Source organism: Hyperoodon ampullatus (genome assembly GCF_949752795.1).
Source record: "Hyperoodon ampullatus genome assembly, chromosome: 19".
Classification (NCBI taxonomy): Eukaryota; Metazoa; Chordata; class Mammalia; order Artiodactyla; family Ziphiidae; genus Hyperoodon; species Hyperoodon ampullatus.
This window is the reverse complement of record NC_136932.1, coordinates 8,010,821-8,035,661: the sequence shown is the minus strand read 5'-3', so window position 1 is coordinate 8,035,661 and position 24,841 is coordinate 8,010,821. Positions and strand designations below refer to the sequence as shown.

Below are 24,841 nucleotides of genomic sequence, written 5' to 3'. Positions count from 1 at the left end.
CATTCAGATTCAGGATTGGGGAGATGTGTGTGGGTGAGAATGTGGGTTCAAGTGTGAATGTGGCTAGGGCTTCCATCATCTGGGGTTCTGGAGTCCCCTGGCCCTGTCCAGGCAGAGCTGGACAGAGCTGGAGGTGTGTCTGCGCAGTGATAATTTCATCCAGTACCTGAAAGAATGCATATGTTCTCTGGCTGCCAATTTAAAATGTTTATGCAAACTGATACATTGGACTGTAGTGATCATACCACTAAGAGATTGGAAAGGTAAGCCACAGAGTGGAAGAAGAGATTTGTATAGGAATCATATCCAAAGTATATAAAGAACTTGTACAAATCAATAAGAAAAAGGTAGACAATTTGATAAACAATTGGATAGAAGGCTTGAAAAGGCAATTCACAAAAGAAGTCCATAAACATATGAAAAGATGCCCAACTTTATTTGTCATCAGACAAATGCAAATTAAAACCGCAATAAGGGACTCCCCTGGCAGTCCAATGGTTAAGACTCCATGCTTCCAATGCAGAAGGCGCGGGTTTGATTCCCGGTCGGGGAACTAAGGTCCCACATGTCGCGCAACGTGGCCAAAAAATAATAATAAAAAAACCCAAACAAACCCACAATGAGCTACCACTACACATTCATCAGAATAGCTAAAATGCAAAAGAGAGATAATGCCGTGTGTTGACAAGGATGTGGAGAAACCAGAACTCTTATCTTGCTGGTGGGAGTGTAAACTGGTACAACCACTTTGGGAAACTGTCTCTATCTACTAAAGCTTAACATATACACCCTATAATCCAGCAGTTCCACTCAAGGATATATACTCAGCAGAAATGTGTACACGTAGTCACCAAAAGACACTTCCAAGGATGTTCATAGCCTTAGTATTCATAATATCCCCAAACCTGAAACTACCCAAAATGCCCATCAACAGTAGAATGAAGAAATAGGGACTTCCCTGGTAACGTAGTGGTTAAAAATCTGCCTGCCAATGCAGGGGACACGGGTTCGATCCCTGGTCCTGGAAGATCCCACATGCCGTGGAGCAACTAAGCCCATGAGCCAGTATGAACTTAAAAAAACAAACAACCATATTGCTGGGCCCCATTCCCAGATTCTAGTTCAGTAGGACTAAGATGGGGCTTGAGACTGTGTAGTTTTAACAAGTTGCCAGGTGATAATGTTGCTATTGATCTGGAGACCTCACTTTGAGAATGACTTCCATAAACACACAGGGTTTTATTTTCTCATGTGAAAAGCCCAGAGGTTGGCAGCCCAGGGTTGGTGTGGCACTGAATTGTCAGGGACCCAGGGTCCTTCAAGCTTTTCATTCTGGCTGTCACATGTGTCATTTGCCTCATGGTCCAACATAGCTGCTTGAGCTCCAGCCATTAGGTCTTCCTCCAGCAAACAGGAAGGAGGAAGAAGCAGAAAAACAAACCCATAGTGTTATGGTGCCTTAAAGTGCCTTTAAAGACACTTCCTGGAAATTATAAACAGCACTTCCATTTGTAATTGATTGGCCAGAACTTAGTCACATATACAGAACTAATTGCAAGGGAGGTTGGACAGTGCTTTTTTATTCTGGATGGCCAGGTGCCAGCTAAGTCAGGAGTTCTCTGACTAATGAAGAAGGGGAGAATAGATATTGGGGGCAACAAGGAAGTGCCAAAGAGCACACCCCACCCCATTTGCCCAGGGCTAGGGAACCCAGGGTCATCAGGTTAAGATTAGGTGACCTCAGGCAAGGCAAGTCACCTTACCTTCATGTGTCTGTGAAATGGGGACTCATTCACGTCTTCATCTGACACATATTTATTGATGCTCTTCCCTGGCCTGGTACTGGGCTGGGGGCCAGGATAGAGAGGAATAAGTCCAGGGCCCACAGTGGAGGATCCAGATGGACAAATACCTCTGCCCTCCCGATGCAGGGCGTTGAGGGTTATGCTGTGTGGAATGCAGGGAGGGGCCCTGACCCAGCTGCGGAGTGGGAGTGGGGTTGACCCTTACAAACAGCTTCCTCCTACGTTTAGTTTTGTTGTAGGATCAAATGAAAACAATGGGTGTGAGCATGGCTTGTTGCTTTTCTCTCTGAGACACGGACCCAAACTGGGTATATGGGGTGGAATTCCCAGTGCCGCCAAGCCTTGCCAGTAGGAGAGGCGATCTGGGGAGCGGGTGGTGGAAGCTTTAAGAGTGGATGGAAACTGGGAATGCTCCTCCCCCAGAAAGATGTACTTTCACACAAATTTTGCCACACAATGTCAAGGTATTCAGAGACCTCTGAAACTTATTGAAGGGCCCCATTTAAGAACTCTGATCATAGAGGATATCTTCCTCTTTTGGCTAGTGGTGGTTTTTAGGAGCCCCAGGCTCTGGGACAGCAGTTTCAAGAGGTTTTCCTGAATAGCCCCAATTCTGGAGCCAGGACTTTAATTAAGCAGGAAGACTGCTGTGGCAGTGGCAGAGGTGGCTCTGAGACTGGGCTGCACTTGCAAGGGATCCCAGAGCTGGGCAGAGGAGACAGAGCAGAGCAGGGCAGAGGGAAAAGTGGACAGAGGATGGAGGAGGGCAGAAGCGGAGGACCACGAATGCATCCCGCGGGGGAACAGGCAGGCCTGTGGTGCCTGCAGCGCGGGTGGGTGGGCATCCCGCAGGGGAACAGGCAGGCCTGTGGTGCCTGCAGCGGGGGTGGGTGGGCATCAGAACAGGCTTCAGGCCAGCATCCTCTGGCTGGGGGCAGCACCCCGCTGTATCCCGTAAGAAGTGAAAAATCCTGGTGGAGAGTTTGTCAAGGAAAGGCCCCGGGAACCCTAATTTCCTTGCAGCTGCCCAGGCCTCGGTCTTCCTGGGAGGCGCCACGAGGGTGGGTGGTGGGTTGTTTTCTTGTTTTCTCCTCTCTCTGCTGTCACCCTCCACCCCCCACCCCTGATGGATGGCCCAGACTAAGTCACACTAATGGGTTTTTTTTCACACACAGAGCCCTCAGAACTAATGAAGCTGCTAACAAGTGATGGAGTAAATGAGTCGACGCCGCTTTATCACTCCCCCTGCAGCAGCCCTCCCCATGTCGGGGTTGCGGGGGCGGGCTGAGGAGCAGGCCACGGGCTGCACAGTGGCTCATGGATACTGGGGACATAGGATAGGGTGGTGGATGGAACCTGTTACTTGGACTGGGCAAGGAGGTGGAGTGGGGGGGAGAGAAGGGAGATGCTGGGTGAAGGAGGAGAGGAAAATAGGTAGAAAGGGAGATGGTGAGAATTGTGGGGAGAGATGGGGAGATGCAGGTGGCAGGGCTGAAGAGAGGGGAGGGGAAGGGATATGTGGGATAGGTGGAGTGAGGGTCCTCCTTCCTACCAGGCACTGGGGTACAAAGATCGGAGACCCCAGGTCTTGGCCTTGAGGGGACCACAGTTGGGATGGGGAGGGAGACAGATATAGCCATCATTTTAGTTATCAAAAGAAGCTGGTGACACTGGCTTTATTATTCCTTTTTTACAGTGAGGCTCAGAGAGGTCAGGCAACTTCCTCAAAGTCACACAGCTGAGAAATGCAAGTGAAATTCAAGCCCGGAGCAGTGTGACTCCAGAGTCCAGGCCCTTTCCACTACCCCTGATTTGCAAGTATGTGGAAGCAGAAGGCAGGATCAGAAACCACTAAGAACAGATTACTCTGGGTTGATCTGATTTGCCCCATTGATGGGATTACTTGCTCCGGGGTGGAGGTGCTGCAGGCTCCTTGTGCCTGGACTTCGGCAAAGCACCTGAAAAATCTCTCCTGACATCCTGTGGACACAAGGGTGATGTGTGGGCGAAATGGCTCAATGGCTGGAAGAATTTCTAATTAGATGTGGGCCAATTCTAAAGACAGTTGCCGGCAGAGCTGATGTATCAGTTGGAGGCAGTGACTTTGGACCATGGGGTTCTGTCCTTCGTCCTGTTGTGCTTAACATTTTTTTCCTTTTCCCCTCCCCTGTATTTAACTCTTATTACCCAAGTAGTTTATATTTGCTGTAGAAAAAGGTACACTGGGGGCTTCCCTAGTGGCACAGTGGTTAAGAATCCGCCTGCCAATGCAAGGGACATGGGTTCGAGTCCTGGCTGGGGAAGATCCCACATGCCGCGGAGCAACTAAACCCGTGCACCACAACTACTGAGCCCGCGTGCCTAGAGCCCGTGCTCTGCAGCAAGAGAAGCCACTGCAATGAGAAGCCCGCGCACCACACAGAAGAGTAGACCCTGCTCACTGCAACTAGAGAAAGCCGTGCACAGCAACGAAGAACCAAAGCAGTCAAAAATAAATAAATTTATTTTAAAAAACAAATAAAAGAAAAAGATACACTATAGGTAAGTCAAAAGAAACAAAAAACATCCTAAATCTCACTAAAAACACTCACTGAACAGTCTTTTCAACCTGCTGTAAGTTTGAAAATTTTCATAAGATGCTGGGGATTAAAAACCCACAATAAAAGGTTACCTGCTGTTCACATTTAGGGTGCATCCTGCCACTCTCTATTGCAGATAATAACCATGAAATGTAGCATTTTATCGGGCACTTACAATGAGTTGGCAATGGTACAGAGCAACTTGCAGGCCTCATATCATTATGTCCTCATAATCTTTTTCAGGCACTTTTATGATCTACTTTTCACAGATGACAAAGCCGATGCTCAGAGATGAAATAACTTGCTTTGGTCGTGGAGGCTAGCGAGCAGCTGGAGCACGGCTTGAACTGGCATTTGTCAGACTCCGGAGCTGAACTCTGAGCTTCTACGGGACCCCATGCTCCATGAGTGCATCAGGACCCGCCCCCCACAGTCCACCCCTTACCACCTCACCCGTCCTGCGGGCTGTTTGTGCAGGATGATCATGAATCCTTATGTTGCTTCCCTTTAGCTTACACAGGTGGTGTCCTAGGTGGAGACACCACCTGGGATGTGACCCTGTAGAAGGCAAGGACCCCAGTGAAGCTGGAGTTTCTCCTGGTCTTTAAGCAGCCCCCCAGTGGGTGTTTCTCGTATGTTTCTTATACAGGCAGATTCCTCGGCTTGGAAAAGCCAAGAATTTATTTTCTTTTGAAGTAACAAACAGTTTTAGAAAACTTACTATTTGCCAGGTGCTGTTTTAAGCACTTTAGAGATAGTAACTTTAAAAAAAAAGATTTAAAAAATTAACATGCAGTAAAATTGACTTTTTTCGTTGTTGTACAGTCCTGAGTTTTTTTGTTTTTTTGTGGTACGCGGGCCTCTCACTGCTGTGGTCTCTCCCGTTGCGGAGCACAGGCTCCGGACGCACAGGCAGCGGCCATGGCTCACGGGCCCAGCCGCTCCGCGGCATGTGGGATCTTCCCGGACCGGGGCACGAACCCGTGTCTCCTGCATCAGCAGGCGGACTCTCAACCACTGCGCCACCAGGGAAGCCCCAGTCCTGAGTTTTAATGCCTGCATGGATTCCTGTAATCGGATACAGAATAATTACATCACTCTGAAGGACTCCCTAAGGCTGTCCCTTTGTAGTCACGCCTCCTCCAAGCCCTAATCTTTGGCAACTACTGATCTGTTCTCCATCACTATAGTTTTATCTTTATAAGGATGTCATATAAATGGAATTATACAGTCTGTAACCTTTGGAGACTGGCTTTGTTCACTCAGCCTAATGCCCCTGACATTAATCCAATTTGTTCCATGTATCAATAGTTCATTCCTTTTAATTACCGAGTAGTAAATATCCCAATATACGGATGTACCATTGTTTATTCAGTCACTCATTGAAGGGAATTCGAGTTGTTTCCAGTTTGGGATAATTATGAATAGAGCTGCTGTACACATTCGTGGACAGATTTTTGTATGGACTTCTGTATTCATTTCTCTGGGATAAATGCCTTGGAGTGGGATTTCCGAGTCCTATGTAACTGTATGTTTAACTTTAGGAGAAAATGCCAATGTCTTTAGACATTTGTCTGAAGCGCTTCCTTCAGCACTTCTTTTAGCACAGATTTGCTGGCGACGAATTCTCGTAGTTTTCCTTCACTGAGAATTTTATTTCACTTTCATACTTGAAAGGCACTTTCACTGGATAGAGAATTCTGGGTTGACAGGTATTTTCTTTTAGCCCTTCAAAAAGGTTGTTCTACTTCTTTCTGGTCTCACGAGTTCTGGGGAGAAATCTGAGATCACTGACATAGTTTTTTTCTTACAAGCAACCCATTATTTTTCCTTGGCTGAGTCCCAAGGAAACAGCAGTATGATCATGAGCTGTCCTGCTTGGGTTTGCTGAGGTTCTTGAATTGGTAAACTTATGTCTTTTGCCAAATTCGTGAAGTTTTCAGCCATTCTTTCTTTTTTTTTTAAATTAATTAATTAATTTTATTTGGGGCTGTGTTGGGTCTTCGTTGCTGCGCACGGGCTCTCTCCAGTTGCAGCAAGAGGGGGCTACCCTTTGCTGTGGTGCGCAGCTGCGCTTCTCATTGCGGTAGCCTCTCCTATTGCGGAGCACGGGCTCTAGGCGCACGGGCCTCAGTAGTTGTGGCTCACGGGCTCCAGAGCGTAGGCTCAGTAGTTGTGGCACAAGGGCTTAGTTGCTCCATGGTATGTGGGATCTTGCTGGACCAGGGCTCAAACCTGTGTCCCCTGAATTGGCAGGCAGACTCCCAACCATTGCGCCACCAGGGAAGTCCGCCGTTATTTCTTCAAATACTTTTTTTTTCTGTACTGCACCCTTTCTCCTTTCTTTCCAGAACTCTGATGTCATGACTATTAAACCATTTGGTATTATCCTTTCATATGCCTGAGACTGTTTGAGTTTTTTTTCAGTAGTTTTTTCTCCGTGACTTATTGATCTAGCTTCGAGTTCACTTGTTCCTTCCTCAGTTATCTCCATTGTGCTATTTGAGCCCATCCAGTGAATTTCTGTTTTAGTTAGTTTATTCTTTCAGTGCTAAAATTTCTATTTGATTCTTTTTAATATCTTTTATTTAATAGCTGAGACTTTCTATCCCTTCATTCATGTTAAGAGTATTTGCCCTTACTCCCTGGAGCATTTTAAATAGCTGCTTTGAAATCTTTGTCAGATAAATCCAAAATCTGTGTCATCTCAGCATTTGCATCTGTCTGTGTGAGGTGATGATTCTCCTGGTACTAGTAGGCTAAATAATGCTAGCTTTATCCTGGATATTTAATAATATTGTAAGAATCTGACTACTGTTCAAATTCTTCAGAGGATGTTAGTAGTTTTGTTTTAGCAGGTGACTGACCCAGGTGGGTCCAGGCTGCAAGTCCTACCCAGACTTCTGTGAGTTATAGATTCCATGTCAGTTCAAGGTCAAAGTTTTTGCAGTTGTATTCAGTTCTGTGCCATGTGTGTAGCATCCAGTGGTCAGTCTGGGACCTGGGCAGTGACCTTACCCCAGTCCATTTCTCAAAACCTTAGGTCTACTGCTTAGGACCAGATCCACTCAGGTGCAGCTGAGGGGTGAGCTCAGGGGTTCATAAACAGCTTGATGGGGATGCTTGTACTTCTCTGCGATTTTCTTCATACTCTCTGATTCTCTGGGGCTTTTTTGTTCTCCAGTGAGAAAACTGGGCCTTGAGTTACCCTCCTCTGCAGCACACTTCCTATGACTGTGTCCGTATTCAGGGCCACATGGCAGGAAGACAAAGAAAAAAGCAGTGGGGTTCACCCCAGCCACTTGAGACCACAGCTCTTTTGATCAGAGTGGGGAGACTCCCCTCCCTCAGAGTTTTAGGTGTCTGTGGGCCCCTGCAGCCACTGATGTAACTGTCACCACTGCCCCTGCCATGGAATTGCCTGGGGTCTGGGGCACGAGGGAAGGCAGAAGAGGAAAACCAGGTCTCTTCCACCCTCCCTGAGGTTAGACTTCCCTCTTCCACTCCTTGAGGCAGACTAGAGAGTTTCTGCTGGAGATCTTTCTCTTCACCCCAGTGCCCATTCTGGATTTGGGGCTGTCTTGTGTCCATGCTGGGGATACCAGAGGAAAAAATGAGACACTCACTGCCAGTTCAGTGGGACTTCAAATTCTGGCTCTCTTCCCCAGTTTGCCTGCTGTTCTTTACGTTTTAGACTCTTCAGATGACTGCTCCGTGCACTTCTGTCCAAGTTTTATAGCTTCATTCCGTAGGAGAGACAGGGTGGCGTGGGCTTACGCCTTCTTACCTGGAGTAAGACAAACACAGTATATACTTTACCCCGTCTTATAGTTAGGGATAAAAATGTGCTATACAAGGTACACACTACTGTATATAAAATAAACAAAAGGACTTACTGTATAGCACAGGGAACTATATTCAATATCTTGTAATAACCTCCTAAGAATAGGAGTGCTTACATGGTGGGGATGTGCCTGGACCTCTGGGGGGGTGGGGTGGAGCCCAGGGCCCCCTCACAGTATCTCATTCCAGGATTCACAACAAACACCAGCATTAAAAAATTTTTTTAACTAAAAAAATTATTTTAAAAAATATTATTTATTTATTTGGTTGCGCTTGGTATTAGTTGCAGCAGGCGGGCTCCTTAGTTGCGGCTTGCCGACTCCTCAGTTGTGGCATGTGGACTCCTAGCTGCGGCATGCATGCGGGATCTAGCTCCCCTACACGGGATCAAACCCGGACCACCTGCATTGGAAGCGCAGAGTCCTATCCACCATGCCACCAGGGAAGTCCCCTAAAAAATTCTTTTAATAGTGCTTTAACTTATTAAAATAATGTATATATACTCTATAAAAACATTCAAACTATATAGGAAATGGATAAAGTATTGGAGAAGTTCTTATTTGGAAATAAGCAGGACTGGTTCATTGCCCAGTCTTTTGAAAAAATCAGTTAAAGTTGGGCAATCATAAAAATAGACACATATATGCCTTAGTCATTTTGTCTGGACTTCAAACATAAAAATGCACATTCAGGCACCCACCTCTCTTTGGGTCTCCTGAGTCCAGCTCGCCTTGTCTTTCCTGCATAAATCACACCCACAATCCCACAATCCATCACCTACTCTTTCCAGTTTCGCTAAATGGGCCAAGAACTTAAAGACGTGTGTAAAACTCTCCTATGCAGGATCTGCCTTGATTTTTTACGATTTTCCCTGAATATTTTACAGTTTTCCTTCACATTTAATCTCACATTTCAGCCTTTCCCTTTGTTGAGTCTTTCCAAAGCATTCAACTTAGTTTTCAAGGAAACGACTTTTATGTATTCATATTTCATCAGTGTGTAATGTTTAATTGGATTATATAAATATATGATAACAGTGAAAGTATAACTGGCATAAATATCAAGAGAACATACTCAACTCACTCTTGGTAAACAGAAAACTCAACCCGGAGGGAGGGGAAGCCCTTGTTTTTTCAGACCATGGGGTTAGCAAACTATGGCCTGTGGACCGGTTTTGGTACATCCTGTAAGTCAAGAATGGCTTTGCATTTAAAAAATATATATATATTTATTTATTTATTATTTATTTTGGCTGTGCAGGGTCTTAGCTGTGGCATGCGGACTTCTTAGTTGTGGCATGCATGCGGGATCTAGTTCCCCGATGAGGGATCAAACCCGGGCCCCCTGCATTGGGAGTGTGGAGTCTTACACACTGGACCACCAGGGAAGTCCCTACATTTTTCTTTTCTTTTTTTTTTTTTTAAATTTATTTATTTTTATTTTTGGCTGTGTTGGGTCTTCGTTTCTGTGCGAGGGCTTTCTTCAGTTGCGGCAAGCGGGGGCCACTCTTCATCGCGATGCACGGGCCTCTCACTATCGCGGCCTCTCGTTGCGGAGCACAGGCTCCAGATGCGCAGGCTCAGTAGTTGTGGCTCACGGGCTTGGTTGCTCCGCGGCATGTGGAATCTTCCCAGACCAGGACGCGAACCTGTGTCCCCTGCATTGGCAGGCAGATTCTCAGCCACTGCGCCACCAGGGAAGCCCTCTTTTCTTTTTAAAATTGAAGTATTTACAATGTTGATTTACAATGTTGTGTTAGCTTCAGGTGTACAGCAAAGTGATTCAGTCATACATGTGTGTGTGTGTGTGTGTGTATATATTCTTTTTCAGATTCTTTTCCCTTATAGGTTATTACAAGATATTGGGTATAGAGACTTCCCTGGTGGCACAGTGGTTAAGAATCTGCCTGCCAATGCAGGGGACACGGGTTCGATCCCTGGTCCAGGAAGATCCCACATGCTGTGGAGCAACTAAGCCTGTGCGCCACAACTACTGAGCCCGCATGCCACAACTACTGAAGCCCGTGTGCCTAGAGCCCGTGCTCCGCAACAAGAGAAGCCACCGCAATGAGAAGCCCGCGCGCAACAACGAAGACCCAATGCAGCCAAAAATAAATAAATAAACTTCTAAATAAATAAATAAATGTCTATTTTTTTAAAAAAAGATATTGAGTATAGTTCCCTGTGCTATACAGTAGGTCCTTGGCTTTACATTTTTAAATGGTTGAAAAAGTTAAAAGAAGAATATTTCATGACGTGAAAATTATATGACATTCAACCTTCTATGTTCACTAAGTTTTCTTGGAGCCCAGTCACATGTATTCATGTTTTGCATAGTTCTATGGCTGCTGTTGCACTACAATAGCCAAGTTGAACAGCTGCAACAGAGACTAAAATATTTAATATTTTGTCCTTTGCCAAAGACTTTGCTGATATCTGTTCTAGGGAGGAGCCTGAGCCTTGGGTATGTACCAGGCCACAGGTGTCTGGTCACTGTGTTTTACAGAAGGACCTGCAACTTTGGGTAAGGGGAGATCTCATAGGAGAACTACTAGCACAAAAAGTAAAAATCCTTTCTTTCTTTCTTGGCATTACTGCCTCGCAAAACTACTCCCAAGATATGACCAACATCCATGGTGTGATAGTTTGGACAACTCCCATTCACCCCACTCACTTACCATGGTCCCACTTGTCCTCCATCAGTGATTCGTCCAGGATGGAGGATCATGGGAAATCGAGAGTGCCTCTGCCCACTTCCCTACCGTTTGTCCCAGAAGATGACAAAGCTTCCTGGACTGTGGGTAATATCACTTTGGAGAGAAATGGCCATTTTTCAGTGGTGTCAACTGGCCACTTTTCACTCTCTGCTTCACTCTGTGCAAAGAGCCACAGTGTTTTTAAGTAAGAGGACATTTATACTCATGACAAAATGAACAAACTTGCACTTCTGTAAGCACCATCACAGGAGCCAATATTTTCCTGGGCTGAAGCCACTAATCAAGGTGGCAAAGAGAGTTTCACATGGGCGAATAAACGAGAAGCCTTAACAATCAGAGAACTGACAGATCCAGCAGCCCCTACTGTAGATATTCTCTGATTTTTCTGCTATCTTCTCCAGTGGATTTTGCCAGCTAGATGAAAGGCTGTCAGTACTGTACAGACATAAATGGAAGTTGTTCTGGGGTGAAACGTGTGGGACGTTTGCAGCTGTGAGGAGTGTGTGTGTGTGTGTGTGTGCGCTCACGTGTGCGCACTCCACCATCTCTTGGCGCGATCAAAACAGTAGGTTCCTAATTGGACTCCTGCTTCTGATTTTGCCCCTCTCAGTCTGTTCTCAACACAGCAGCCAGAATGCTTCTTAAAAATGTAAGTCATTGTGATTAAGATACACACACTACTATATATAAGACAGATAACCAACAAGGACCTATTGTATAGCACAGGGAAGTCTACTCAATATTCTGATAACCTATATGAGAAAAGAATCTGAAAGAGAATAAATATATGTATGTATATGCATAACTGAATCTCTTTACTGTACACTCGAAACTAACACAACACTGTAAATCTACTATACTCCAATAAAATTTTAAAAAATTAGATTGCAGTGATGGTTGTACCACTCTGAATATTCCAAAAGTCACTGAATTGTTCTCTTAAGTGGGTGAAAAATATGGTATATGAATTATATCTCAATTAAAAATTATATCTCAGGGCTTCCCTGGTGGCGCAGTGGTTGAGAGTCCGCCTGCCGATGCAGGGGACACGGGTTTGTGCCCCGGTCTGGGAAGATCCCACGTGCCGCGGAGCGGCTGGGCCCGTGAGCCATGGCCGCTGAGCCTGCGCGTCCGGAGCCTGTGCTCCACAATGGGAGAGGCCACAGCAGTGAGAGGCCCGCGTACCGAAAAAAAAAAAATCGCAATAAAGCTATCTTTAAATGCACAGATTTATGTAAAAAAGTATAAAAAGTCAGCTCATGTCACTCCTCCAACCAAAGCTCTCATCTCATTCTGAGCAAAAGCCATCTTATTCCTCCCGGCAGCCTAAAAGGTCCTACATGATCTGATCCCCTGCTGCTTCCCTGATCTCAGCTCCTTCTGACTCTTCCCATTGCTCACTCCACTCCAGCCATACAGGCCTCCTCGCCAATCCTCAAACTGCCAAGTGTACTCCCACTTCAGGGCCTTTGCACTTGCTCTTTCCCCCACCTGGAACATTCCTCCCAAGGTAGCCTCTTCAGTTCCTTCAAATGTCATCTTATAGGTGAGCTCTTCCCTGACCATCCAACATAAAGCAAGTCCCCCGCACTCCAGCATCCTTTATACTCCTTACCTTGATTTTTTTCTATGGCACTTACCATAATACCTTGTTTATTCATTTATTTTCTATTTCCTGTGCTGACTTTAAAAAAATGCATAACGTGAGAGTTGCGAGTTAAATTTTATTTCGGGCAAAATGAGGACTATAGCCTGGGAGGCAGCATTTCAGGTAGCTCTGAGAAACTGCTCCAAAGAGGTAGGGGGGAAGGTCAGTATATATGTGATTGTGGTGAAGGGGGAGTACATGCAATCAAGCACATTTTTTTTGGTGGAAGGTTTCTGCTAGTCACGAGGAGCAGATGTCCCCGTGAAGGATTTTAGTGTTTTTCTAAGTATGAGGAGATACAAGAATAGGACTCATAAAATTGGCGCCTGAAAATTTATAACTCTCTGAAGACCTGTTCTGCCAGTTTTTCCCAGAGCACAGAGTGCCTCATTTCTGCTCTCCACCCTGAGCTCCTTTCAGGGAGTGTTGAAAGTCAGCAGGTGTAGCAGCGCATGATTTAATCCTTGCAGGGGTAGATGGCAAGTGCCACTGGCAAGTCCCAATTTGTAGATGACACCTGCCACTAGAATGTAAACTCCATGAGGGCAAGGATTTTGCCTGTTTGTTCACTGCTTTGTCCCTGGTGCTTAGAACAGTGTCTGGCACAGAGTAGGAGCCTAATAAGTGCTTGCTGAGTGAGGATTGAATCACTCTTGCTGCATGGCCACCTGCTGTGTATAGACCCTTGGGCACGAGGCCTTGCCTGAGGGTGGACAAGCACTGCCCAGTGGATGGTATATCAGAGAGGGGCCTTGTATGGGGGAGGTGGGGGAGGGTATGAAATTAACCCTCTGGGCTACTCTCTCTTGATGAGTAGGCCTTGAGCCCATTGGGCAAGGGCAATGGTCAAGTGGGGTCCAAGCCCATGGCCTCCTTGACCCCTGGCGTGGCCTTGCTAGGTGTTCTGAGAATGGGGATCAAGGGAACCCCAGTGATTCTGTCCCCACTTCCCTTTGAGGACAAGTTGGAGGCAGGTGCTAGTCCCAAGTCTACAATAACAACTATTTTGAAGTTTCTCCCCTCACAGACGTCAGCCCCCCACCCCCCACACATGTCTCAAAGCGACTGAATCATGGATCAATAATGGTGATGGATGTGTGGGTCAGGGGGGTAGCTGAGCCCATTGATCGAGGGCTGGCCCTGTAATTGTGGAGTGGAAGCCTGGCTCCTGGTGCACCCTGAGGGACCTCTTCCGGTCCCATTTGCTTTCACTCTAAAGGTAAACGGGGAAGCGACTTCTTGAGAAGTTGAACCTGAATCCGGGCCTTCCCCCATGCCTTCTAACTTCTCCTCCTATCTGTCCTCAGACACCCACTCCCCAAGGTGTGAGGGGGCTCCAGGAATGCCACAAATTCCCTGTGGGCATCTCATAACACCTGTCATCTCTCTCTGCCGGGGATCAGCATGCTAGAAACCCCAGCTGGTGCTGCAGTGTTAGTAAACAGCCCCTCGCTCAAATGTCCCTGCCCCCTTTAGCCTGCAGGCTCCTTGTCTAGGCCTTGACCCCTGGGAGTATAGCTGTCCTCACCAGTCTCCTGGCTGCCCTCTCCATCTCTAGGGTGAGCACCTGTCTTTTGTCTTCCCAAGGCCTCTGGAGGAGTGGAGTTCTTTTTTTTTTTTTTTTTTTGGCGGTACGCGGGCCTCTCACTGCTGTGGCCTCTCCTGTTGCAGAGCACAGGCTCTGGACGCACAGGCTCAGTGGCCATGGCTCACGGGCCCAGCCGCTCTGCGGCATGTGGGATCCTCCCGGACCGGGGCACGAACCCATGTCCCCTGCATCGGCAGGCGGACTCTCAACCACTGCGCCACCAGGGAAGCCCGGAGTGGAGTTCTTTTATTTCTGTTGTTTCCTCTCCAAACGGACCCAGGCTTGTTCCCCTGTATTTCTCTGTCGCTATGTTCTTGGAACTCCTCAGACAGGGGCTCTACAAGGAAGGTGCCTCCTCTCTCAGGTTGGGGCTCTGCAGTGAAACTGCTGCTGCTCTCACCACAGACTGGGAGTCCCCAGGGATGCGGCCTGGCATTCCTGGAGAACAGGGCTGTGCCTTGCCCCTCAGATGAGAGCTCCCTAAGAAGAATGATTTTCCTCTGCTCTCTGAGGATGGGGTCCATGTCCCCTCGTCCTGCTGTCTTCTTCCACCTCCATGCTCGGCACACCGACCTGGCCTTTCTTGGGATGTGTGGGGCCCATAGGACCCAAGCGGCTGATAAGCAGCCATTTCCGGAGAGTGCAGGTGACTGAACCCATAAAAAGGTAATTGAGACAGCCCTGGACTCTCCACCTCCAGAGAGAACTCTAAAAATAACACCCACGGCCATCTGTCCTGGAGGGTGGTGGGGCTGGCCCCGAACTAGGGGCCTGGACAGCCCCCTCCTGCTTGTGTGGGCTGATGGGATGCCTGGAAGCACTGGAGGATCCAGCCAGGCCAGGGAAAGGGAGCTGGAAATGGCTTTATGGGGAGACTCCCCAGTAGCCCTCTCTTTTCCTGCTGGGGGCAGGTGGGTCTGATGGGGTTGGCAGACCCCATACTTAGCTTCCCTCCCCCTGCTCTCATGCCTGACTCCTAAGCCCCATGGTTATCCTAGGTAGTGAGCCTTTCTGTCCACCATGATTGAGTGGGACTCTTCCTGGGGTCTGCCTCAGCCCTTTTGTCTTGTTTGAATCCTGGGTGACCTTGGCTCTTGTTTCCTTACCTCTTAGAGCTTTAGTTTCCTCATCTGGAAAATGGGGAGAAACTCAGCTCATTGTGTTTTGGGGCCTGAAATCATGTACTGCCCAGTACACAGTAGGTGCTTAATAAACAGGAGTCCTTTCCGGTTTCCTTCAAAGGCCCTGGCTGAAGGTATTTGCCCCTGAGCCCAGTGGAGATTGCAATGGGCTGGGGATGGTGGCATGTTCTTGGGCAGCCCTGGCATCACTCAATCCCATAAGACACCAGTGCCCTGAGTGATACCTGGATGGAGATGGGGGCACACTGCCTTGCAAGGGATCTCTATGCCAGGCCTGCTGGACCTGAGTCTGTATGTGTCAGGCTGGGTGCACAGGTGGCTGACTCAGCTGCTTCTGGGGAGGGGACTGGCTTTTGCCTCCTCCTGCCCCTCTCCCCAACTCTTTTTTTTTTTTTTTTGGCTGCGTTGGGTCTTTCTGCCGCGTGCGGACTTTTCTCTAGTTGTAGCGAGCAGGGGCTCCTCTTCATTGTGGTGTGCGGGTTTCTCATTGGGTGGCTTTTCTTGTTGCAGAGCACGGGCTCTAGGCGCACGGGCTTCAGCAGTTGTGGCACTAGGGCTCAGTAGTTGTGGCTCGCGGGCTCTACAGCACAGGCTCAGTAGTTGTGGTGCACGGGCTTAGTTGCTCCGCGGCATGTGGGATCTTCCCGGACCAGGGCTCAAACCTGCGTCCCCTGCATTGGCAGGCAGATTCTTAACCACCTGCGCCACCAGGGAAGCCCTCACCAACTCTTTAACAGAGAGGAGACACAGTGGGGTGTCCAGAGAGGCCTCTCCTCCAGGACATCATAAACAGCAGGTCAAGAGGCAAGGTTATAGCTCCCATCCCTGCCTCCAGTAGAGAGACAGTTTTCCCCACAGGTGCTGTCACTCCTTGGGCCCTCCTCCAACATATTACAGAGCAGGGGCTGAAAAGGCTGGCTTTTGGAAGGAGTGGTCAGTCACAGGTCCCGCAGGCTGGAAAAAGTGGGTTTGGCTTCCTGCCCCCGTTCCCCCTGAGCCCCCACTCCCACCCGTGGACAGGCTAGGAAAGATGGAATCTCAGCCCTGATCCTAGGGGTCATCCCAGCAACCTAGATCCAAATGCTTCACTTCTTCCAAAGGCTAGACCTGCTGTTGGGGGGCTGTAGGGTGAAGATGGGGTTCCGGCTAGGCACCCTATCCAGAGGTACCTTGAGTCCGAGTGTGGGAGCTCCCCCCGTCCCCGGCTCCTTGGAGGTGGAAACATCACGCATGGTCTGGGTGTAAGCTCAGCGATCTGGCGTGGGGTGGAGGGAGGAAGGAAGAAGAGCCCTCCCCCCTCCAGCTCCCCCTCCCTTTCCAGGCCTGGATATAAGCCCCGGAGGGCAAGCCCTGAGCTGAGGAGGCCGCAGCCTGACCTGCAGCAGCCCAGCCCTTGGGACTCCTCTCGCCTTCCATCTCCTGATCATCTCTGCCTCTGGAGCTGTGGCTGTGAGTGGCCTGGGACCCAGTCTGGTGCTGGGGATCCCAGGCTATCTGGTGGGGAAACTGAGGCTAGGATGGGGGAAACTGGCACTGAGTGGCGGGAAGCTGGATTGGAAGGGGGCCAGCCGACGTGGGAAGGAGAGAGGCGGGGGAGCCCCCACTGCCAGCATAGCCTTCTTCCTCCATCTACCCTTCTGGGTAACACGGGTGGAGGCAGGCAGGGCTTATGCCCCTCTGACAGATGAGGAGACTGAGGCCAAAGACGGTGCAGTGCCTGAGAACACACAGCGAGCAGGTGGCTGACCCTTGGTCGGGTACCAGCCCCAGACAGGCCGCTGGAGCGTGGGCCCCACAGCAGCCTCAGCCTCCTGCCTCAGGGGTAGAGGCTCGGGCTGACTCCAGTGCCCCGTCTCCAGATGGTGACGGTGCGCAGGCCGTGGCCCGCCACGGCCACAGTGCTGCTGGCCCTGCTCTTCTGCCTGGGGGCGCTGGTCGACGCCTACCCCCCCAAACCCGAGGCTCCCGGCGCACTCGCCTCGCCGGAGGAGCTGAAGCGCTACTACCTCTCTCTGCGCCACTACCTCAACCTGGTCACTCGGCAGCGGTGAGCTCTTGCGCGGGGTGGGCGGGGCGGGGTCGCCACTAGGGGCGCGGCCGGGCCTGACCCCGCCCACCTCTGGCCCCGCCCCGCAGATATGGGAAACGTGACATCTCGGAAGCTCTCCTCTCCAAACTGCTCTTCCCGGATCTCAAGGACAGACCCGTCAAGTCGCGGTAAAAGCGCCCCGCCACACGCCCTGTCTCCTGGAGCGTGGCCTGGTCCTACTGCCACCCTGGCACCGCCACCTAGTACTTTCCCCAAGTCTCGCCTCCCCACATCCGACGCCGGGCTCCGTGTGATTCTTTTCCTTTCCCTCCTACAGGCCAGAAGGCGCCTACCTGTGGTGAAGACCCCCAAGGCCTCCTGAGAGATACGCTGATTCACCAACCTCGTTTGCATGTTTGCTCCTAACCCCGGAACCTGGATTCCTCTCCCGCTTGCTGCGTCTGGGGAGGGTTCGGGGTGGGGTCCTCATTCCATTTCTTGGTACCCCCGCCCCTGGGCTGGAGGGCTGTGTGTGGTCCTTCCTTGATCCCTAAATAAAGAGCAAATTTCACTGACATGGAAAGCGTGCGTTTCTATTTCCTTTCCCTTCTCCTTCGTGGAGGTGGCATCCAGGTGGGAGTGGAGGGTGGAGACGAGAGAGCTGGGAGGATAGAAGATGGCACGTGAGGCAAAAGGCGCCCCAGGCCAGGGCTGGGGTGGAGTGGGGGGGCTCTCTCTGATCCCAGCTTAGAGAAAACGCTGCCACTCGGCGCGGGGAGTGGGTAGCATCCAGACTAGGGTCTTCTGGAACTCTCTAGTCCGGTGGGGTGGGGACAGGTTGGAAGTTCTTTAAAAGGGGTAGAAAGGAGCAGCGAGAATTGCTGCTGAAGGGTGAAAAGTGTGGAAAGGAGCATGCTAGGCAGCCCAGCAGAGCAGGTGGTGGAGACAGAGTTGCCCCCATTCCCCAACGATGAAGGTGGCTGGGAGCGTGGGCTTGACACCAACACCCCGGTTACCCCGAGGAGGTGTATTACTAACCCCCCCGGGCTGTAGTGGCTGGGGGTGGAGATGGGACCCAAGATGGGGCTGTGGAGGGAGAGTTATTTGGGGGGTGAGGTGGGTGTGTGTGCTGGGGGAAGGGGTCATTTCTAACACCTCCGTTCCCTGGGCAGGAGGGGCGATGGGACTGTGGAGGCTGTCCTCTCTCTCAGCAGCCGCCCTCCCCTTTCTGAATTTACACCCAATAGGTAAGTCACTAACCATGCCCTCCTTGTGACAAGGCCATGACAAGGATACCCTCATTAGGTGGCTCTGGGAGGGGACCCTCAAGCTGGCTCTGCCATCGTTGCAGAAGAGGCCCCTGCTCAGACACAACCTGCCTTGGAGTCCCTGGGGCTCTAACACGTACCCTCCCCTGCGCTGCGCTCGGCCTCCCTGAAGGTAGGGCAGAAGGGTGAGCTGAAAGCAGGTCCAGGGCCTGGTCAGGTCACAGGCTGTGTGGACTCTAATGCTCTAAGCCCTTGCCCAGGCCACTCCCGCTGCCTGTAGATCCCTTTCCCTCTCTTCAGTCTGGAGATCAGCTTCAGGGTAGTGGCTACCTCATCCCAGAAGCCTTTCTTGATTGCTTGGGGGGTGGAGTTAGTTCATTTCTCTGGTTTCCTCTCCCCACAGTATTGCCATTATCTGAGACCCACTTCCCATCACGATTCCCCCTGTCTTCTTTCCTCTACTCTATCCCTTCCCCCTCCCACCCCGCGCCCTAGGAGAGGTGGAATGGGAGCACGCAATGGCTGCCACAAGCTTTGGTTCATTTTGTGGTTGGAGAAGTGAGAGGATGTGAATCTGTGTTGGTGTCCATGGTCCCCTGTCTGTTGGTCTGCTTGGGAGAGCCGTGGTCAGTTTGAGGCTAATAGAAGAGAACCCTGGTATAAATGATATGACCACAGACAATTTTTGCCCAGTTTGACGTGTCTGGTTCAACATCAGTGACGTGGGTTTGCCTCACGTCCACTGGGGGGAGTGTTGAGAGGTGGTTAATCCACTGCTGATCAAACCCAACCAGTGTTGGAGCTGGAGGGAAGCTTAGATGTAACATTAATGACGACAATATAAATAGCTACTTTTTTTTTTTAAGTGCTTACTGGGAATTCCCTGGTGGTCCAGTGGTTAGGACTCGGTGCTTTCACTGCAGGGGCCCAGGTTCGATCCCTGGTCATGGAACTGAGATCCCGCAAGCTGCGCAGGTGGCCAAAAAAAAAAAAAGCACTTACTTATGTGCTAGATACTGAGCCGTTTGTTTTACATACATTATATTGCCAGGGTATTGATCTGGCTTTTAAAATAGAGACAGAATTTAAAATGGCTTAAACAAGAAAGAAGTTTCTTTTTCTCCTACATAAAATAAGAGTGGCATCTGGGGAGTTGGCAGCTCTGCTTCATGGGGGCATCCAACATCCCAGGTTTCTACTCTGAGGCTTCCCCACGCCCTCATCTACACGACTGAATACGGCCCACCATCACCGCATCCATGTTCTAGCCACTGGGAAGGGAGGGAAGGAGAAAGAGGAGGTGCGCTCGTTACTACGCTGCGTAACAAGTTATCCTATAACTTAGTGGCTTAAATAACCGCTGTATTTCACTCATGATTTTGTGTGTCAGGACTGGGAAGGGCTTGACTAGGCAGTTGTCCCTTGGAGCCTCTCATGCAGTGGCTGTCAGAGGTTGGCTGGGTCTGGCAGGTGCTGCTGGCTGTCGTCTGGGATCTCAGCCCGGCAGCTACATGTGGCCTCTCCAGCATCATGTCTTGGGGTAGTTGGACTTACACGGTAGCTGGTTTCCCCCAGAATGAATGCTCCAAGAGAACCAGAGGGTGGCTACATTGCCGTATTAGTTTGCTAAGGCTGCTGTAACAAAGTACCACAAACTGGGTGGTTTAACAACAGTTCTGGAGGCCAGAAGTCTGAAATCAAGGTGTTTGGCAGGGTTGGTTCCTTCTGAGGGCTGTGAGGGAAGGATCTGTTCCAGGCCTCTCTCTTTGGTTTCTAGATGGGTGTCTTCACTCTGTGTCTCTTCACATCATTTTCCCTCTATGCGTGTCCGCTTCTGTGGCCAAATTTCCCTTTTTTTTTTTTTTTTTTTGCGGTACGTGGGCCTCTCACTGTTGTGGCCTCTCCCGTTGTGGAGCACAGGCTCCGGACGCCCAGGCTCAGCGGCCATGGCTCACGGGCCCAGCCACTCCGCGGCATGTGGGATCCTCCCGGACCGGGGCACGAACCCGTGTCCCCTGCATCGGCAGGCAGACTCTCAACCACTGCGCCACCAGGGAAGCCCGGCCATATGGTTTAGAAAGCACATCCACTACCCCTTCCTCCTCAGTTGTCACAACATCCCTGAGAGGACCCAGAAGAGGAATCACTTGTTTGCAAAGGCGAAAAACGAAAGCTGTAGGTTCAGCTGACATTATAGAGTAACTGTCATTTCTTAGGCACTGACAAAGCTATGTCCCCTCTGTGGCCAAAACTATGGATGGCCCCAGCTCTTGAGTCAATCCCCAGGTCTACCATCTGTCTGCAGGGGTTGGGAGCTGGCCGGGGTGGTGGCCAGAACCGTCCCACAGCACTACAGTCCTGTGGGAGACCAGACCTGTTGAATTAGGGCTGGAGCCTGGCGCCCCCTGGTGGCAGCCTGCAGCCTCTGCTGGTTTCACCAGAGGCCCTCCTGGGACCAAGCCACTAATTCACCCTTGTTTTACCAAGTGGGATCCCGAGGCCAGAGAAGGGCCAGGGTTAGCGGAGACCGAACGACCTCCATATCTGCTTTGCAGAATGTAAGTTGTTGTTGGGTGAAGCATTATTCTTCTTGTTGTCAGAAGTCAGAACTGAGAGGAACAAGACAGAACACTGGTGTTTCCTGAGGCTTCCTTAATCCTCAGTATCTTGAGGAAAAGCAAAGCTCAGATCCCTGCAGCATCACCTCCAGTCCTTACCCCCACCCACCCACCACTACCAAATCCTCTCCTGACACACCCTTTTGGTGTCCTGATCTGGGACAGCAGAACCTCAAGGGTGAGAAGTCCTTTGCTCCCTGCTCACTGAGGCGTCACTGAGTTATTCAGACAGTCACTTGTGCTCCTTGGCCTGAGCTGGGGAGGGGGCAGGGGGCTGGGGAAGGGAGGCTGAACAGGGGAGACTCAGAGGCTCCTGGGGGTGGGGCGCTGCTGGTACTGGTGGGGTTGGGAATCTAAGCCAGAACTTGAGTCCTGGACAGCTGTGTGATCTTGGGCTAGTGTCTTCGCCTCTGTGAGCCTCATGTTTCTCAGCCCCAAATCAGGAAATTATAGCAATATTTTAACAGCCCTACTTAGAAGAGTCCAGATTTTGGAGTTAGGCTTTGTTTCAAACCCTGTATCTCCCACTGACTAGTTATGTGGCCTGAGGCTATTTACTTAATGTCTCTGAGACTTAGTTTCTGAATCTGTAAAATGGGTTGTTGAAGGAACTCACTGAGGTGACTGAGCTGGGAACGCTTTGGAAGATTCAAGGCTTTCCAAATGATGCTGGTTTTTAACACTTCCCTGGAATGGGGGTGCTGGGAAACGGCTACCAGATATTGGCATCCCCCACACACACCCCGGGGCACATCAGTTCTCATTCTGCATCCTATACACCAGCCAGGGAGAGCGTTTCTCCCTGCCTGGGTCCCCACCCCTTTCCACATTCCCTGGTTACCTGAAGCGTCTCCCCCGTTCCCATCTTGCTCTAATCACAAGCTGGAAAGGAAGTCCTGAGTCTCCAGCCTTCATCCCTGGAGTCTCTGAGCCACAGCCTCAGTCTTCTGCCCTGAGGGAATCTGTTTGAGGATTTGGGTTAGTCCTTGGGAGGCAGGTGGAGCTGTTCCCAGGCCTGTAATCAGAAGCTTCCAGTTATCCTGATGTCCCAGAACCCCGTCCTTCTTGAACTAAGCCTGCTCTGGTACCCGCAGGCAGAGAGGGGCCTACAGGAGACTGATTGTGGTCCATAACATTTACCCGTTATGCTGCTAGTGTGGCACCCATAACACTTCCCTGTTCCCCTCCTGTGTCTGGCCCTAGTGCGGGCGTTGTGGGCACCCGGGAGACGGTGGAAGGAGGGGGTGAGGGCTGGGGAGTGAGAGAGGCTGACAGGAGGCGGGGACTCTGGGGGGCTGAGGACTATAAAAGGGCCATGGCCAAGGGCAGGGGGATCCATCCGGCCTGAGGCAGGCATCTGCTTGGTCCAGCACCCACTCCCTCAGGATTCAGGGTAAGTGGGCTCAGCCTGTCCTGAGCTCGGGGTCGGGGAGCTCCGAGGGGCTCGGGCTGGGATGTGGGGAAGGAGCCGGTGCCTTGCAGGGCTGGGGGCCTCCGGAGGCCTGAGGTCCTACGTGGGTCCGGCTCTACATCTGGACAAATCCAGCACCCTGGAAGAGCAGCCTGCTGCTGACTAGAAGACTGCAAATGTGTGGGGGGCAGGGGATGGTGACTGTGAACACAAATCCACGCGTGTGGCCGGCCTCTTGCTCACAGCGACAGGGGCTGTGGTGTCCTCTCCAGGACCCGCATCAGCATGTCTACTCCTGGAGGGGAGGCTGGGGAGGGTGGGAGGGCAGCACACCAACAGGCAGTGGATTCCTGCCCTTTGGTTCACAAGTTCATTCTGTGTGCCCCCAACCTGCAGGGGAGCGGGCGTGCCCCTACTTCCCAGCAGCCCCTCCGCTCCAACTCCCACCCCGCACCTGCCTCTTCAGAGCCACCAGGCCCTGGAGGTCGTGAGTCCTGTGTCTCCTGCCCCACGGCCCCACCTTCTCTGCTACACTTTTCTGCTCTGCCCGGGCCCTGGCTGAGCTCCGCCTGCTGCGCTGCTCCTGAGAGGGGCCGTCGCGCTCTCCAGGGCAGGCTCTAGGAGGAGGGGTGGTCAGGTCGGAGTAGCCCTTTGCACTTGGTCCCAGACTTGGAGAAATGGGTGGCGGGCTCGGGGCTGGGCAGGTGGGCTCCGTGCTGCCTCTGTGTCCCTGCTCCTTGCTCCTCAGATGGCCGCCGCTCGCCGCTGCCTCTTCCTGCTGCTCCTGTCCGCGGGCGTGGCTCTGTTGCTGCAGCCACCACTGGGTGCCCGGGGGGCCCCGCTGGAGCCAGTATACCCGGGGGACAATGCCACGCCGGAACAGATGGCCCAGTACGCAGCTGAGCTCCGCAGATACATCAACATGTTGACCAGGCCCAGGTGTGTGCGAGAGAGGGCGAGAGACCCCAGCCCTAGACCCTTTCACACTCTTGGGAAAGCAGAGCGTCTCTACTGATCTGGCCTGGGCCCCTGTGCCTCGGGCGGGGTGGTGCCCAGGGGTAGGCGCGAGGCAGGTGAGCTGCCACCTTGGCACAGCGCTGGCCCCAGCTACCTCTCCCCTCCCAGGTATGGGAAAAGAGACAAAGAAGGCGCGCTGGACTTCTCGGAGTGTGGCTCCCCCCACGCAGCTGCTCCCAGGTGGGCTTGGTTCTCTGCCCTGTGTGTCCAGATGCCTGGGGCGGAAACGGGGGTGTGTGTCGGGGTGGGGAGAACAGGGGCCTAGGGCTGGCCTGCGGTCTCCCGAGGGCACGAGGACTACCCACTCATGCTGGCGTGCTCTGCCCTCTCCTCACAGGCAGCTCAGCCCGAGGGACTCGTAAAGCCACCTCCTGCCCCTCTGACTCCAGGGCAGTGCCGGCCCAGCTCGCCCTCCCGGACCCTTGACTCTGGCCGCAGCTTGCTCCCTGCTCCCACGCAGGCTAAATAAAGCACATCAAAGTCATAGCCTCACTCTCTCTGTGTCTCTGGGGACCCCAGGTCGGGGCAGGAGCAGGCCAAATGCACAGGAAGAAAGGGGGAGGCAAGGGGGAGGAGAAGGGAAACAAGGGTGTATGAATGATCCAGAACGGCTGTTGGGTCATCAGAGCCATCCAGCTCATCCTCTCCACAGAGGGGCAAATTGTGGGCCAAGGGGAGGCAGGGACTCCCCCAAGTTCATTCAGCAAGTCAGTGAAGCTTGAATCATCCCATTTCAGCATCCCTAGACCCCCCTGATCATTGGCTTGATGGCAGCCCTGCCCCCAAATGCACCCCCATCAATGCTTTCCTATAGCCTAGGCAGTAGGTGAAGTGCTCATTTATACTAAAGTGTCCTTGGCATGGGGGCGGGCGCGACAGCCCAGCCCAGAGGAATGACGGGTTAAGACAGTCACCGGCTACCCCTGTGGCATTGGAGCTGCCCTCCTCTGGGCAGTCAGAGGTGTGTCACTGTGCGTGTTTGGTCCAAGGGCGCCCCCTCCTCACGGCACGGTGCCCAGCAGAAGCACGGCCGGAGGAGGGGGACAGTGGTGGGGAGGGGTCTGGAGATGGTGTCATGTGAGGTTGTTGGGAAAGGGAGCCTGTGTGTGCCAGGGACATTTAACCCTCTCTGTGACGGGGGAGAAACTGTTATCCTCACTCTACAGAGGAGGAAACC

At 51.4% G+C, this 24,841-nt stretch overlaps 2 protein-coding genes across 2 annotated transcripts; both read left to right on the top strand.

The window, feature by feature from the left end:
• Positions 1-17,180: 17,180 nt before the first annotated feature.
• On the top strand, positions 17,181-17,914 carry PYY (peptide YY; the record flags this gene model as incomplete). Its single annotated transcript, XM_079726376.1, has 3 exons — positions 17,181-17,368; positions 17,458-17,538; positions 17,688-17,914. The coding sequence occupies 3 exons, from the start codon at positions 17,181-17,183 to the stop codon at positions 17,710-17,712; spliced, it is 294 nt and encodes a 97-aa protein (XP_079582502.1). The 3' UTR covers positions 17,713-17,914.
• A 5,481-nt stretch (positions 17,915-23,395) lies between these two features.
• Positions 23,396-24,026, top strand: PPY (pancreatic polypeptide; the record flags this gene model as incomplete). Its single annotated transcript, XM_079725488.1, has 3 exons — positions 23,396-23,586; positions 23,773-23,844; positions 24,002-24,026. The coding sequence occupies 3 exons, from the start codon at positions 23,396-23,398 to the stop codon at positions 24,024-24,026; spliced, it is 288 nt and encodes a 95-aa protein (XP_079581614.1).
• Positions 24,027-24,841: the final 815 nt, after the last annotated feature.